Source organism: Schistocerca americana, chromosome 1 (genome assembly GCF_021461395.2).
Source record: "Schistocerca americana isolate TAMUIC-IGC-003095 chromosome 1, iqSchAmer2.1, whole genome shotgun sequence".
Taxonomy (NCBI): Eukaryota; Metazoa; Arthropoda; class Insecta; order Orthoptera; family Acrididae; genus Schistocerca; species Schistocerca americana.
Genome location: NC_060119.1, coordinates 814,841,419 through 814,859,089, shown reverse-complemented (window position 1 = coordinate 814,859,089; position 17,671 = coordinate 814,841,419). Strand labels below are relative to the sequence as shown.

Genomic DNA, 17,671 nt, shown 5'->3' with positions numbered 1-17,671 from the left:
CTGTAATTGCCGCAGTGCATCGTACTTACGAGCAACAAGGCACTGCAGTGTCGAAATAATGTTGTTTCACCACTCAGAAACGAGACACAGTGATAAGAGTGAGAGGGGAGCATATAATTATAGAGACAAGGACACTGATAAATATGGCATGGCCACACGAAATATGTCCGTCCTTACCTTAGCAATATGCTATACCTTAGCAATTACCAGCAACACTTTTCTCCAGCAGCAATAGCGCCGAGAAATACCGAAATATTGCCGTATATTGCTGTTACTTTGAAGTAATGCTGACGACAACACTATTGCGGACAACAAGGTCGTAAAACGTGATCGTGAAAAGGCAGCTTAATATGTTCGTGTGGATGACTCCACGTATACACTATCTTATCCGGACGTCCATTAGTTGACATTAATATAGAGCGTGTCCAACCTTCATCTTTATGACGCTTTAAACTCTGCTGTGGACACTTTAAAAGAGGTGTCTGAATGTCTGTGGAGAATGGCGGTCCAGAGCCGAAACAAGAGAAGGCAATGATGTTGGAAATACGTCATGGAGCGAAGTCGACGTTCTAACTCTTCCCAGAGGTTTTCCATTGGGTTCAGGTTGGGACTCTGGACAGACCAGAACATTTCAGCACTGTTGTTGTCTACAAACCATTTCATCACGGATGCTGCTTTACGACCGCCTGCATTGTGATGATCATTGCCTCCGAACTGTTCCCCTACTGTACGCAATACACAGTGTTGTAAACTGCGTTCATATACTTCCGCAAAAACCGTTTTCCTAAGTGAAATAAGGGCACCTCACCCACCTCCTGCGTCATTAATTGTTGGCACTACACGTCGGGCAGGCTACATTATCCAGGCAATTATCGAACCTAAACCCTTCCATCGGATTGTCGGAAGGTACAGCGTAAGCCACCAGAGCAAATCACTCTTTCCAGGCATTCACTGTCCAGTGCCGTCGCTTTTTACACCGCTTCAAGCGTCGCTTCCTCGCTTAGCATTGAGTAGAGAGATATTTGGCTTATGAGGAACTGCTCGACAATGAACAGTCACTGTGGTCTCTGGACTGCTGGCAGCAACTTGGAACTCACGATTAACTGCTTCCGCCGTTTTCACGCTGTGTTTTACAACCTCCCTCCGTGATATTAGACGTCCTCGTCTGTACATGAAGTCTGCGTGGTCTTGTTTTAGCTGTGATTGTTCCCTTGCGTTTCCATTTCATAGTCAAATCACCAACGGTCGACTAGGTCAGCTTTAGAAGAGTTGAAAAGTCCCTAACAGATTTATTACTCCAGTGATTTCTTACTCAAGTGACTTCCAATGACTAGTCCACGGGCCGGCTGGTGTGGCCGAGCGGTTCTAGGGGCTTCAGTTTGGAACCGCGCGACCGCTACGGTCGCAGGATCGAATCCTGCCTCGGGCATAGATGTTTGTGATGTCCTTAGGTTAATTAGTTTAAGTAGTTCTAAGTTCTAGGGGGCTGATGACCTCAGGTGTTAAGTCCCATAGTGCTCAGAGCCATTTGAACCATTTGAACTAGTCCACGTTCGAAGTCACTGAGCTGTCCTGGCCGACCTATTCTGCTGTCACAGCTTTTCCACTGAGAACAGTACTACCCGCGTCATTTGCGGGCCCGCATCTCGTGAAATTTCATGCTCATAAACTGAGGATAATTGCAGAATGTGGTGCCACACAATGTGGCACTACACAAAACTGGCGCTAATAGCATAGGCACATAGGGAACGCACACGACGCAGATCTGTAAGTCCACGGTATCGGTGATAAGTTGAGAAGACCGTCCCGAAACACATGTGCTACAAAACGCCACTGTTTCCTGCGCATGTACCCCGACATCAATATGGTATTTGATCACCATGCACGCGTACACAGGCGCACAACGGGTTGGCATACTCTGGATCAGGTGGTCGAGCAGCTGCTGAGGTATAGCCTCCCACTCTTGCAGCAGTGCCTGTCGGAGCTCCTGAAGTGTCCTAGGGGATTGAAGACCTGCAGCGATACGTCGATCGAGAGCATCCCAGACGTTCTCGATGGGGTTTACGTCTTGAGAACAGGCAGGCCGCTCCATTCGCCTGATATCTTCTGTTTCAAGGTACTCCTCCACGATGGCAGCTCGGTGGGGCTGTGCGTTATCATCCACCAGGAGGAAAGCGGGACCCACTGCACCCCTGAAAAGGCGGACGTACTGTTGCAAAATGACGTCCCAATACACCTGACCTGTTACAGTTCCACTGTCAAAGACATGCAGGGGTGTACGTGCACCAATCCTAATTATACCCCACACCAGCAAACCACGACCTCCATACAGGTCCCTTTCAAGGACATTAAGGGGTTGGTATCTGGTTCCTGGTTTACGCTAGATGAAAACCCGTCTCGAATCACTGTTCAGACTATACCTGGACTCGTCCGTGAACATAACCTGGAACCAGTGTTCCAATGACCATGTACTGTGTTTTTGTCACCATGCTTTACGGGCTCTTCTGTGACCAGGGATAAGTGGAATGCACCTTTCAGGTCTCCAGGCGAATAAACCATGTCTGTTAGGTCGTCTGTAGACTGTGTGTCTCGAGACAACCGTTCCAGTGGCTGTGGTAAGGTCCCGAGCAAGGCTACCTGCAGTACTCCGTGGCCGTCTGCGGGCACTGATGGTAAGATATCGGTCTTCTTGTGGTGTTGTACACTGGGGAGTCCCGTACTGTAGCGCCTGCAAACGTTTGCTGCCTGCTGGAATCGTTGCCATAATCTTGAGATCACACTTTGTGACACACGGAGGGCCCGTGCTATGACCTGCTGTGTTTGACCAGCCTCCAGTCGCCCTAGTATTCTACCCCTCATAACGTCCTCAACATGTGTTCTTCGAGGCATTTTCAACACACAGTCGCCATTAGCAGGTCTGAAAACGTCTGGAGACTTACTCGCTGCACCGTACTCTGACATGCACCAACACACCTCTGCGCATGTGGACTGCTGCCAGCGCCACCGTGCGACGACCGCAGGTCAAATGCACCGCATGGTCATACCCCGAGGTGTTTTAAAACCGCAAATAGCCCACTAGAGCATTATTTCACCATGTATCAGCATTATCCTTAATTTTTGAGCATGGGTGTAGTTGTCAATTCCGCACTGCGTGGTGGTATTCCGATACTTTAGATCATATAGTGTGCTTCACATAAAATGTAGACTGTAAATGGCAAGGAAAACGTTTCTGAAGAAGAGAAATTTGTTAACATCGAGTATTGATTTAAGTGTCAGGAAGCCGTTTCTGAAAGTATTTGTATGGAGTGTAGCCATGTATGGAAGTGAAACATGGACAATAACTAGTTTGGACAAGAAGAGAATAGAAGCTTTCCATTTGTTGTGCTACAGAAGTATGCTGAAGATTAGATGCGTAGCTCATATAACTAATGAGGAGGTATTGAATAGGATTGGGGAGAAGAGAAGTTTGTGGCACAACTTGACTAGAAGAAGGGATCAGTTGGTAGGACATGTTCTGAGGCATCAAGGGATCACCAGTTTAGTATTGTAGGGCAGTGTGGAGGGTAAAAATCGTAGAGGGAGACCAAGAGATGAATACACTAAACAGATACAGAAGGATGTAGTTTGCAGTAGGTACTGGGAGATGAAGAAGCTGGTACAGGATAGAGTAGCATGGTGAGCTGCATCAAACCAGTCTCATGACTGAAGACCACAACAACAACAACAACAACAACAACAACAACAGCAACTGTGTACTTCAGCATATGCAGCGTCAAATCGGTTATCACTTCGATGTTGTCCATGTTACCAATTATAAAGAACATTAAAAAATTCAACCTTCTTTCACATTGTCTGGAACTCTTACCGATGTATCGCTATGCATTAGACAGTTGTAGCCGTTTATAATCCCTGTGTACATTTTGGCTAGTTACAAATTAGTCAGGCGATGTTGCAGACGACGGCCACGCCAGAGCAGAGCAGTGGAGTGGGCGCTGACTCACCTCCGCGCGCCCTGGCGGTGCAGTCGGCGGTCTGCAGGCTGGCGATGGAGAACAGCCCGGCGGAGCTGTGCTGCTTCACGAAGTGCACCTCGTCACGGTCGCTCCACGACAGCCGCAGGTCCTCCTCCGTGTACCCGTCTGCCAAGGCACACAACGTCACAACGCAGCTACAGTGGTTTCTCTGCACCAAATACAGCCTACACTAGCGTTTACAACTCACGTTTCAAAATGCGCTAACCGGCACCGCATTCTCACTGGCCTATTGCAGCCAACCTGTCCACTTGAGAAGTTTCTCATCTATTCAGAACGTACCCAGTATTTACCAGATCTTGTTGTTCTTCTTCTCCTATTATTTCACAAAGTGTAACACATTATACTGATCTTACATTCTATCTTTTTTAGCAAGTGAGTTAGGGTCTTTCTCGCTTCATCCTTGATTAATACCTATAGAAAAATTGGTTTTTTATTGTTCAATCTTATGTTTAGAAAGTTGTTTTATACAAAGGAATGCTTAAGGGAGCAACGATGCCGTGTTTCTTGACTTCCGCAAGCCGTTTGATACAGTTCCCCACAGTCTTTTAATGAACAAAGTAAGAGAATATGGACTATCAGATCAATTGTGTGATTGGATTGAAGAGTTCCTAGATAACAGAACGCAGCATGTCATTCTCAAAGGGAGAAGTTTTCCGAAGTAAGAGTGATGACCTTATGGATAACATCGGAAGTTCACTGAGGCTTTTTGCGGGTGATGCTGTAGTGTATCGAGAGGTTGTAACAATGGAAAATTGTACTGAAATGCGAATTTACGCATGGTGCAGGGAATGACAATTGAATCTCAATGTAGACAAGTGTAATGTGCTGCGAATACATAGAAAGAAAGATCCTTTATCATTTAGCTACAATATAGCAGGTCAGCAACTGGGAGCAGTTAATTCCATAAATTATCTGGGAGCAGACATTGGGAGTGATTTAAAATGGAATGATCATATAAAGTTGATCGTCCGTAAAGCAAATGTCAGACTGAGATTCATTGGAAGAATCCTAAGGAAATACAATCCGAAAACAAAGGAAGTAGGTTACAGTACACGTGTTCGCTCACTGCTTGAATACTGCTCACCCGTGTGGGATCCGTCCCAGATAGGGTTGATAGAAGAGATAGAGAAGATCCAACGGAGAACAGCGCGCTTCGTTACAGGATCATTTAGTAATCGCGATAGTGTTACGGAGATGATAGGTAAACTCCAGTGGAAGACTCTGCAAAACAGACGCTCAGTAGCTCGGTACGATCTTTTGTTGAACTTTCGAGAACATACCTTCATCGAGGAGTCAAGCAGTATATTGCTCCCTCCTACGTATCTCTCGCGAAGAGACCATGAGGATAAAATCAGAGAGATTAGTGTCCACACAGAAGCATACCGACAATCTTTCTTTCCACGTACAGTACGAGACTGGAATACAAGGGAGAACTGATAGAGGTACTCAAGGTACCCTCCGCCACACACCGTCACTTGGCTTGCGGAGTATGGATGTAGATGTAGATGTAGATTCAAATACTGCTTTACTATGAAATATTATACCAATATTGCTCACTAATACAGTGTAACTCAAGATAAATGTTAGACAAACAAATTTGTGAACCATCTGTCCTATTCCCATAAAGCATATATACTCTATGTGTATGTATATTTTTATCTACTGATTTTCGTGTAAACAGTTTTCCATTCCATTGTGACAGGGTGCTACAGCAACCAGTTCCGAATTACTTCAGAATAATATGTAATATCAATGACGTGTTTTACCATTTTGGGGCATCATCTGACTATATGAAAGTCGCTGGGTATATAACCCGTCCGTCAAAAAGCCATATAAAATGGAAAGTGGACGCAACAGTAACTGGATGTGTAATCCACCCATCATTAAAACACATATAATGCTAAGTGAACTTTGAGCACACCAGCTGACTCTGCCATAGCAGTACAAAATTGAAAACGGACATTGCGCTGTGTGTGGCTCATGATGCGTTTACTTTTGTAAGCGTATTCCTATTTTGTGCTGCTATGGCGGAGTTAACTGGCGTATTCTTGGTCCATTTCGGGTTTTATATGTTAATATGACGGATGGATTACGTATTACTTACTGTTATGTCCATTTTCCACTTTATATGTCTGACAGGTTACGTATACAGCTACTTTTACACAATTTTATGGTGCCCCAAAAGATTGTTTTTATCCTGAAATACTATGGACTTTCATTTGTATTACCATCAAACCCCTACGTTGTTGTGACCTTGGATCACAAAATAAATAAATCTAATGAGGTAACAGCACAACTGTTGTATTTGAAACCGTTTAGGAAATAAGCCAATTCTCGCGGAATATGTAGAGATTATGACGGAGAGTAAAAGAAATATAATGTTCGCTTCTGTAATATTACAGTAAGTGCAGTACCACATTGCTTTAAAATGGAACAATGAATCAAGAACACTGCTCATCGGATAATTTGAAATGTATCTACAACTTTAAGCATAAATAAATGACGCATAGCAACAAGAGCTGCTAAATAAAGGCGCTGTTTAAAGTCGCTGTATGGCGGAAAACTACCAAATGGCGATGGCAGCGCCGAACATAATATGCTATAGCAGGTAAGCGCCATCCTGCTATGAATTCTTTAATCAGGTCCACCTAATAATATATTATTAAAATAACAAGTTTAATGCTAGCTAAATTTTGTTTCAATCATTGGATAAATAGTGTGTTTTTTACCCTGCGTTTATTATGAATTCTGAGGTTTTTTAAAAACTTTTTTGGTAACTGGTTAGTAACTAAAACGGAATAAATTATTTCGACTATATGAACGTTAAGTGGACCGTTCTACGTTACTAATTAATATATTATTAGCGACAGCAGAGAGCGGATAGATGAAAAACTATATTGAGGACCTCTGCGACGTGGTACAAGAAGAAATGTGTATTGATGTGGAACTTGTGAGCGATCCAGTATTAAAAGTCTTCTTTTATGTATAGGTCCACAGTTGTAAATATGTTAAAACAACTAATTTTTCTGTGTTGGTTGTTTTTATTTTGGAATTAAAAAGAAATCACTATTCGTAGATTATTAAATGCCGACCTCTTCGACACGACGAAGTTACATCCAACAAAAATTGTTTTGTTTTCAGGTTGAGGGATACGTAACATGTGTTGGCGACCGTAATAAGTACATATGAAAAACTGCAACACTTATACATGTTTTTCTTTGTATCAGCGTACATAACATATTAAAATCCCTTAGCCAAACTATTAAAGTAGAAACACTCATTGTGTGGTCAACGTGTTAAAATCAAATAGAGTGCACGTATAACAGTCAGCGTTCGACACAGCTTTGGAAGACATGCTATCAAACAAGGCAGAACAAACAGATAAGTCCTTCGGGATTTCTAAGCTAGCTAGAGCAAGCAGTAATCACACTGTTATTCAAGTTAACGTGTTGAATCAATGTGACTGGAGATATAGCATCGAACTTTCGGAAGATAGTAATTCATACAATATCGAAGATAGCAAATGCAAGGCAAGAGAAAGAACTATCACACAGCCAGCGCACCAAAGTTGCTGATAAGAATAATACACAAAAGAATGAACTTCTTTTACATGACTATTAATTTAGCTTAGGTAAGGTCAAATATATAGAGGCAACTTTGACATTACGCTTAGTAATGAAAGCAAGGTACTAGCAAAAACAATAGACTTTCATAGAATAGCGGATCTATAAAAAAGATGTTTGCCGTTCTCAGAAAAATAGTTATAGTGAAGGACGGATAATATATGACATAAATAACGAGCAAGAGAGAATAGTAAGAACAGAAGACCAAAGAAAAAATGCTCGGATTAAAAATTGGTACTAAACCTGTGCACCGAAGAAGCAATAACGGAAACAAAAGGAAGGTCCAGGATCGGTAAATTCAAGTTTAAAAGATATCAGTGGTAAGATTCGCTGATGTCATTCCTGTGCTCAGTGACACTGAACCTATTGAATGGAACGAACGCTATAGTGGGCATAGAATATGGGTTCGGATCAAACCAAAGAAAGACGAAAGTGCTGAGGAGTAGCAGAAATGAGATTAGCGATAAACTTGACGTAACAATTGAGAACCACGTGGTAGGTGATGTGAAGGAACCTGCTGGTTTGGTCGCAAAATAACACATGACGAACGATGTAGATCTAGCACAGGCGAAGAGAGCATCCCTCGCTGGAATCAAAAATATGCTTTAATTTGGGACGACGAGTGTGAGAATATACGTTTGGAGCACGTCACTGTATGGAAGAGAGTCATGGAGTGGGGGAAAGCCGGAAAAGAAGAGAATCGAAGCGTCTGAGATGTGATGTTATAGAAGGATGCTGAAAATTTAATAGACTAATAAGAAACGAAGTGGCTCCCCGCAGAATCGGCGAGGAGTGGAATGTATGGCGAATGGACAATCAGAATGACACGAAGACAGTATATGTCTTTAGACATCAGATAACAGAAGTGATTATCAAACTTCTCTGCTTAGACACTGTAGGGTGACGACACCTCTGGCCACATCGGAAGGCGGGTGTGTATGTGTATTGGCCACTAAAAGGGAATACCAGTTTTCTTAAACCATGGTTACTTATAGAAGATTATCACTTAAAATTTTTGAATCTAAATATTGTAAGGTATAGCACCAAATATTGTAAGTGAAAAGTGTAAAATACATTGGAACTACATGTATTCTTCTGAAGGCTCAAAGAGTCATCAATTTTCCGTACCTAGACGGGGGAATGTGGCCAATACCACCATAGCAGGATGCCATGTTTGTTGTACTGATTATCAGGCACGTTTTCTGGGCATCTTCACGCCCTGCTGTCTGAAAGAAAACGAAGCGACTGCAGCACACCTCTTTGGATCCGACTTTTGTATTACGTCAAATATAACAGAAGAAAGTCGGTTTTAAATAGTGTAACTTTATCAATTCAAAATTGTCACAATGGGATAAAATGGCGGATGATACCTTTGCGTTTATAAAAGAACGTATAAGTCATTCTGATCTGTAGTATTTTTACTGAGGTGAACAACTCGACCACTTCTTCCGATAAATGGTGTGGCCACTTTCCAAGATCAGACGCTATGTCGGAATTAGTAATCCACAGAAGAAACTAACAAACTGAAATAAACAACAAGGAACTGCACTTTAGGCCAATAGCCGTTAGCTAAACATTAATAGCACTCGATCATCAGGCCATAAGCGGCCCATCGGGACCATCCAACCGCCGTGTCGTCCTCAGATGAGGATGCGGATAGGAGGGGCGTGTGGTCAGCACACCGCTCTCCCGGTCGTGACGATGGTTTTCTTTGACCGGAGCCGCTACTACTCGGTCGAGTAGCTCCTCAATTGGCATCACGAGACTGAGTGCACCACGACAAATGGCAACAGCCCATGGCGGCCCAGATGGTCACCCATCCAAGTGCCGGCCACGCCGGACAGCCCTTAACGTCGTTGATCTGACAGGAATCGGTGTATCCACTGCGGCAAGGCCGTTGCCCATTATGTAAACATTGCTATTGTAAAAAAAAGAAAAAAGCTTATATATTTCTATACAAGTGAGACGTGTGGAGGGATGCATCAAACCAGTCTTCGGATTGAAGACTACAACACCAGAAACAACAACAACAAGAATGAGGTATTTAATTAATAACACTAATTGCAGTATGAGACATGATCACAAATGTTTACTAAATGTTTTGAATGTCGTTTTTCTTTTACTCATTGCGTTGTATTACAACAACCTTAAGTTGATTTCATATTACTAGTTACAAACAAGCACCACATTTCAATATGACCGCGTATATAATGCGCATTCACGAATCCTTGTTACTACCATTTGCCATTTATACCACAACATCCGATCAGTTGAGCGGTGATACTTGCGCGCGCCCGTGAGTTGTCAGCATTGGAAGACCAATAATGAAATATCCCTCGTCTCATTCCTGTTAACCCTTCCGTGACCGCGCTACATACACTATGTGATCAGAAGTATCCGGACACCTGGCTGAAAATGACTTACAAGTTCTTGGCGCCCTCCATCGGTAATGCAGGAATTCAGTATGGTGTTGGCCCACCCTTAGCCATGATGACAGCTTCCACTCCCACAGGCATACGTTCAATCAGGTGCTGGAAGGTTTCTTGGGGAATGGGAGCCCATTCTTCACGGAGTGCTGCACTAAGGAGAGGTATCGATGTCGGCCGGTGAGACGTGCCACGAAGTCGGTGTTCCAAAACATTCCAAAGGTGTTCTATAGAATTTGTCAGGAATTTGTGGACTCCAGTCCATTATAGGGATGTTATTGTCGTGTTACGACTCCGCCTCAGGCCGTGCATTATGAACAGGTTCTCGATCGTGTTGAAAGATGCAATCGCCATCCCCGAATTGCTCTTCAATAGTGGGAAGCAAGGTGCTTAAAACATCAATGTAGGTCTGTGCTGTGACAGTGCCACGCAAAACAACAAGGGGTGCAACCCCCCTCCATGAAAAACACGACCACACCATAACATCACCGCCTCCTAATTTTACTGCTGGCACCACACACGCTGGCAGATTGTGTTCACGGGGAATTTGCCATACCCACACTCTGCCATCAGATCGCCAAATTGTGTACCGTGATTCGTCACTCCGCACAACGTTTTTCCACTATTCAATCGTCCAATATTTACGCTCCTTACACCAAGCGAGGCGTCGTTTGGCATTTACCGCCGTGATGTGTGGCTTATGAGCAGCCGCTCCACCGTGAAATCCAAGTTTTCTCACCTCCCGCCTAACAGTCATAGTACTTGCAGTGGACTCTGATGCAGTTTGGAATTGCTGTGTGAGGGTCTGGATAGATGTATCCCTATTGCACCTTACGACCCTCTTCAACTGTCGGCGCGGTCTCTGTGAGTCAACAGACGAGGTCGGCCTGTACACTTTTGTGCTGTACGTGTCCCTCCACGTTTTCACTTCACCATAACATCGGAAAGAGTGGATCTAGGGCTGTTCAGGAGTGTGGAAATCTCGCATACAGACGTATAACACAAGTGACACCCAATCACCTGACCACGTTCGAGGTCCGTGAGTTCTGCGGAGCTCCCCATTCTGCTCTCTCACGATTTCTAATAACTACTGAGGTTGCTGATACGGTGTACCTGACAGTAGGTGGCAGCACAATGCACCTAATATGAAAAACGTATGTTTCTGGGGGTGTCCAGATACTTTTGATCACGTAGTGTACCACTCAGCTCCTCACGTAAGCTCAAGGTCGAATTCACCAACATCAATTAAAATTTAGCACATATTACTGTCTCTGTAAACATTTTTGTTTGTTACTGAACAAGAAAAATACAAACTAGCGTTCAACTGTATTTGACCTTTTTTGGATTCTGCTGCTAGTTGCTAGAAACATACACTCCTGGAAATGGAAAAAAGAACACATTGACACCGGTGTGTCAGACCCACCATACTTGCTCCGGACACTGCGAGAGGGCTGTACAAGCAATGATCACACGCACGGCGCTAGCTGCGCAGCATTTGTGCACCGCCGCCGTCAGTGTCAGCCAGTTTGCCGTGGCATACGGAGCTCCATCGCAGTCTTTAACACTGGTAGCATGCCGCGACAGCGTGGACGTGAACCGTATGTGCAGTTGACGGACTTTGAGCGAGGGCGTATAGTCGGCATGCGGGAGGCCGGGTGGACGTACCGCCGAATTGCTCAACACGTGGGGCGTGAGGTCTCCACAGTACATCGATGTTGTCGCCAGTGGTCGGCGGAAGGTGCACGTGCCCGTCGACCTGGGACCGGACCGCAGCGACGCACGGATGCACGCCAAGACCGTAGGATCCTACGCAGTGCCGTAGGGGACCGCACCGCCACTTCCCAGCAAATTAGGGACACTGTTGCTCCTGCGGTATCGGCGAGGACCATTCGCAACCGTCTCCATGAAGCTGGGCTACGGTCCCGCACACCGTTAGGCCGTCTTCCGCTCACGCCCCAACATCGTGCAGCCCGCCTCCAGTGGTGTCGCGACAGGCGTGAATGGAGGGACGAATGGAGACGTGTCGTCTTCAGCGATGAGAGTCGCTTCTGCCTTGGTGCCAATGATGGTCGTATGCGTGTTTGGCGCCGTGCAGGTGAGCGCCACAATCAGGACTGCATACGACCAAGGCACACAGGGCCAACACCCGGCATCATGGTGTGGGGAGCGATCTCCTACACTGGCCGTACACCACTGGTGATCGTCGAGGGGACACTGAATAGTGCACGGTACATCCAAACCGTCATCGAACCCATCGTTCTACCATTCCTAGACCGGCAAGGGAACTTGCTGTTCCAACAGGACAATGCACGTCCGCATGTATCCCGTGCCACCCAACGTGCTCTAGAAGGTGTAAGTAAACTACCCTGGCCAGCAAGGTCTCCGGATCTGTCCCCCATTGAGCATGTTTGGGACTGGATGAAGCGTCGTCTCACGCGGTCTGCACGTCCAGCAGGAACGCTGGTCCAACTGAGGCGCCAGGTGGAAATGGCATGGCAAGCCGTTCCACAGGACTACATCCAGCATCTCTACGATCGTCTCCATGGGAGAATAGCAGCCTGCATTGCTGCGAAAGGTGGATATACACTGTACTAGTGCCGACATTGTGCATGCTCTGTTGCCTGTGTCTATGTGTCTGTGGTTCTGTCAGTGTGATCATGTGATGTATCTGACCCCAGGAATGTGTCAATAAAGTTTCTCCTTCCTGGGACAATGAATTCACGGTGTTCTTATTTCAATTTCCAGGAGTGTATTATCATAAAATAGGCTGAGAACCGCGGGGTGTACTATCACCTGATTCCAGTCGCCTGCGGCACTTGGGCTTTAGTTTGACGATCACTGGACTACAGGATTCCGTAGAGAGCAAACACAGTAAGAAAAGACAAAGACTGGAATATATCCAACAAATAACTGCGGACGTTGGTTGTTAAGTGCCACTCTAAGATGAAGAGGCGACAAAATAGAGTGGTCGTAGTGGGATTATAGAAGACTGATGACAAAGAAATGGTGAGAAATGACTGGCAACCTTAGAATCGATTATGCTGAAACGATGCTAGTAATTAGTCCCAGGGCAAACAAGCTCGACCAGTAATTACTTATTTATCATTTGCTTTTGGTTGTAGGAGTCCTAGTCACAGTAGAAGTTCAGAGAGGCTTTAACGACCGACTTGGAATGTTACAATATTTTTTAACCCATGTTGTGTTTTCTTTAGTCCTATGTAGTCGTCTCATTCTTAGATATGGTTCAGTTGTTATAATAAATGTGGTATTATTTCTACAGGGTAATTATCCATTAACTTTAAAGAATTACACACACACACACACACACACACACACAGGGGCATTTTGATGAAAAGGATATAGTTAATGACGAAGAAATATTATCTACAGAATGTTTATTAATTGATATACATAAATGTAGCAATGTATTCCCGACACCAAAAGAATTACAAAAATGTAATATGGACATGGGTTCAAAAATTCTTCGTTAGCGAGTTACGAAAGGTATTGCTTGAACTGACCTCTGAATACGCAACGCACTTCAGACGTGCATTTTTACTTACATTCTTCTTCACGTTTGTTTTTGGCATTTGTTTTTAATTCGACTAGTTGTCTTCTGTTCAACAGCAACACGTGATGCGGAATCATTCTAGGTCATCTTAATAGTCCCTGTTACCTCACAAAATTTCTTGCTGGGGAAACAAATCAAAAACGCTTAAAGATGAGGTATATCACTATACATCTAGACGTCATCCAACGGATGTGTTTTAAGCGCGATAGCTACCCACCTCAGTTTAATCTAAACATTCGCCACTATCTCGATAATCAGTTGTCAAATCTTTGGGTTGGTTGAAGGGTGGACCACCCGGTCTTCATATTTGAATCCAATGAATTTTTACCTTTGGGGAAATTTGTAATGGTTGGCGCATTACGCTCCAGTACCCAACGTCGACGTTGTGGGGAAGCGTACGCAGATGGATTTGACCGCATATGACGCACTGTATGAGTTTTCAACGGCGTACGGCAAGGTTTGGAACGCAGGCTCGGGGCAGGAATCGATGCAGAAAGGGGTCACTTCAAGCAGTTTTTTAAATGTATTTTGTTAAACTTATCGCATGCAACATCAGCAATAAACCCATGTAACTCCATAGCGAATGGTTTTCGGACGTTTGTACTTCTTGAATTGTTTTAATTTTTCGGTGTCAGGAACACATTGCTACATTTATGGACACCAATTTATAACTACCCTGTGTAATTGTTCCACGCTATTCGCAGGTCACCGTGGCAGTGTGGTTTCACACACACCTATACACACAAATTAACTTACGTCCACACGCACTCCGGCGTTGTTTCCCATTACATACTTACAACTCTGCATAGAGATAGTGCAGGTCTGTGTGTCCATCGGATACCGGCGGAAATCCATGTCACAGGCGAACGCCATCGATGTCCTGAAACAGCACAGGATGGCAGGCGTGATTTATCCGCGCTTTTCAGCATATAAAAATAATTGAGTTGTTTCTGTTTGTGCTTGTAATTTGAATTTAGTGATTATTAACATTGCTAATGGTCCCCACTAATATATAAAGCGAGGTCCTTTATTGCGGCGATTTCTCCAGTGAATCCTCAACAAAAAAGCCAGATACCAATAACGGCAAAGAATAAGCGTTCCAGTTTCCTTTAAATCAAGTCATAGCTTTTCAGACTCTGCAGAAACAATGTAAGGGGTTCACCATCCTTCTGGAGCAAATGTAAAATCGATGTATTCCTCACTTGCTAGAACGACAATTCACAAGCGCTGCCCGAGACGTAAAATATCTTTGCCCCTGTCAAAAGAGAGCTGCAGTAGAGTCGCAGGTCAGAACAGTCTCTGCCGTAGTTGCAGTCGCTCGCAGCTACAGTGTAGTTGTAGTCTGTCGCTGGTACAGCGCAGTATACAATTAGTAGTTGTTAAAGTCACAGCGCAGAACAAATTGTAAAATCTTATTATATGGAACTGAATAATAATTGTGGTCATCCGCAGAGCTAAATGATACCAAGGAATGAGACGATGATGGACATATGAATAATTGTTAATATAATGAAAAATCAACACTGTAATTAAGTCAATCATCTATTGTATGGTAAATTTTATTATTTTTATTGGCTTGCGCGTAGTTAAGTCACTTGTTTGAGATGTTAATTTGAATTTGTTTCAATCTTTCCTTTTGTGATTCGTCAGCATCAGTTGACCCAGATTTGTAATTTATTCAATTTTCCCGTGTAATGGGTTGTAGATCTTTATCAATGACGTAAAAAATTTTCAGAATATAATTGTTTTTACCAGTCAACTACAAAAGTATAATTCCCCCTTAAGTCAATGCCAGCCCCGATCCAGTAATTTATCTACACTACTGGCCATTAAAATTGCTACACCAAGAAGAAATGCAGATGATAAACGGGTATTCATTGGACAAATATATTATAATAGAACTGACATGTGATTACATTTTCACGCAATTTGGGTGCATAGATCCTGAGAAATCAGTACCAGAACAACCATCTCTGGCCGTAATAACGGCCTTGATACGCCTGGACATTGAGTTAAACAGAACTTGGGTGGTGTGCTGCCCATGCAGCTTCAACACGATACCGCAGTTTATCAAGAGTAGTGACTGGCGTATTGTGACGAGCCAGTTGCTCGGCCACCATTGACCAGACGTTTTCAGTTGGTGAGAGGTCTGGAGAATGTGCTGGCCAGGGCAGCAGTCGAACATTTTCTGTATCCAGAAAGGCCCGTACAGGACCTGCAACATGCGGTCGTGCATTATCCTACTGAAATGTAGGGTTTCGCACGGATCGAATGAACGGTAGAGCCACGGGTCGTAACACATCTGAAATTTAACGTCCACTGTTCAAAGTGCCGTCAATGCGAACAAGAGGTGTCCGAGACGTGTAACCAATGGCACCCCGGTTAGGTTAGGTTAGGTTAGGTTAGGTTTACCATCACGCCAGGTGATACGCCAGTATGGCGATGCCGAATACACGCGTCCAATGTGCGTTCACCGCGATGTCACCAAACATGGATGCGACCATCATGATACTGTAAACAGAACCTGGTTTCATCCGAAAAAATGACGTTTTGCCATTCGTGCAGCCAGGTCCGTCGCTGAGTACACCATCGCAGTCGCTCCTGTCTGTGATGCAGCGTCAAGGGTAACCGCAGCCATGGTCTCCGAGCTGATAGTCCATGCTGCTGCAAACGTCGTCGAACTGTGAGTGCAGATGGTTGTTGTCTTGCAAACGTCCCCATCTGTTGACTCAGGGATCGAGACGTGGCTGCACGATCCGTTACAGCCATGCGGATAAGAAGCCTGTCATCTCGACTGCTAGTGATACGAGGCCGTTGGGATCCAGCACGGCATTCCGTAGTACCCTCCTGAACCCACCGATTCCATATTCTGCTAACAGTCATTGGATCTCGACCAACGCGAGCAGTAATGTCACGATACGATAAACCGCAATCGCGATAGACTACAATTCGACCTTTATCAAAGTCGGAAAGGTATTGTTACGTATTTCTCCTCCTTACACGAGGCATCACAACAACGTTTCACCAGGCAACGCCGGTCAACTGCTGTTTGTGTATGAGAAATCGGTTGGAAACTTTGCTCGTGTCAGCACGTTGTAGGTGTCGCCACCGGCGCCAACCTTGTGTGAATGCTCTGAGAAGCTAATAATTTGCATATCACAGCTTCTTCTTCCTTTCGGTTAAATTTCGCGTCTGTAGCACGTCATCTTCGTGGTGTAGCAATTTTAATGGCCAGTAGTGTAAATTAAAATATTCCAGAATTTTTGTCAGATCATAGTCATGTGCTCTTTAGTAATCAGACGACCAGCTGTGTAGCTGTGTCACTAAGTAAAGGCAGTTTTTCTAGTAATTCCGATCTCAGACAAATGTTATCCAGTATTAGTAGATAGGCCAGCATTGCACTAAGCTGTGCCATTTACGAGCAGATATATAGACAGCGATATCCGGCGACACCATCACGAGGTAAGAATTTTTCAGTTTATTTCCCACGGACAGATTCAGATTGATTTCACAGGGCCATGGTGTAGTGCTGCTTACGTCAAAATGTATCAGTTTTTCATGAGTTAAGGTTTATCAGTTTTCAAACGTCAGCATTTAATTATCCAAATTTAATTATTTCTATTTTCTGTTCGGGTAGGTTACACATGATTAGTTTATATTTCTTTATTGATATGGGGAGGTTACAACAAACTGAAAACATTATACGCTTTAGTGATGTGTTATAACACACGTTTCTAATCAGAAGCGTAAAGTTTCTAGTCACCTACAACTTTACCAATATAATCGCTGTTACGTCGATCATAGTATCAATATTTCAAGCAAATTGTTTCATCACAAGCTACCAGTGAGTGTTTATGCGATGTTACGTGTAAAGTACACTGTATATATATAAAGACCTACTCACCGCGAAGGAATCACCAGAAATCGGTAGACGTGATGGATGGGATGTACATGTGCAGACAAACAAATGATCACAGTTTCAGAAAAATTGGATGATTTATTCAAAAGAAAGAACTT

General features: G+C 44.1%; 1 protein-coding gene across 1 annotated transcript in view; it reads right to left on the bottom strand.

Moving 5' to 3' along the window:
• LOC124594361 (glutamate-gated chloride channel-like) overlaps positions 1-17,671 on the bottom strand; it is a 187,913-nt gene that overhangs the window by 17,355 nt on the left and 152,887 nt on the right. The window contains exons 7-8 of the mRNA XM_047132732.1: positions 14,452-14,534; positions 4,002-4,139 (exon numbers count right to left, since the gene is read on the bottom strand). Coding sequence (XP_046988688.1) covers positions 4,002-4,139; positions 14,452-14,534 — 221 coding nt within the window. The remainder of the gene's footprint in view (positions 1-4,001; positions 4,140-14,451; positions 14,535-17,671) is intronic.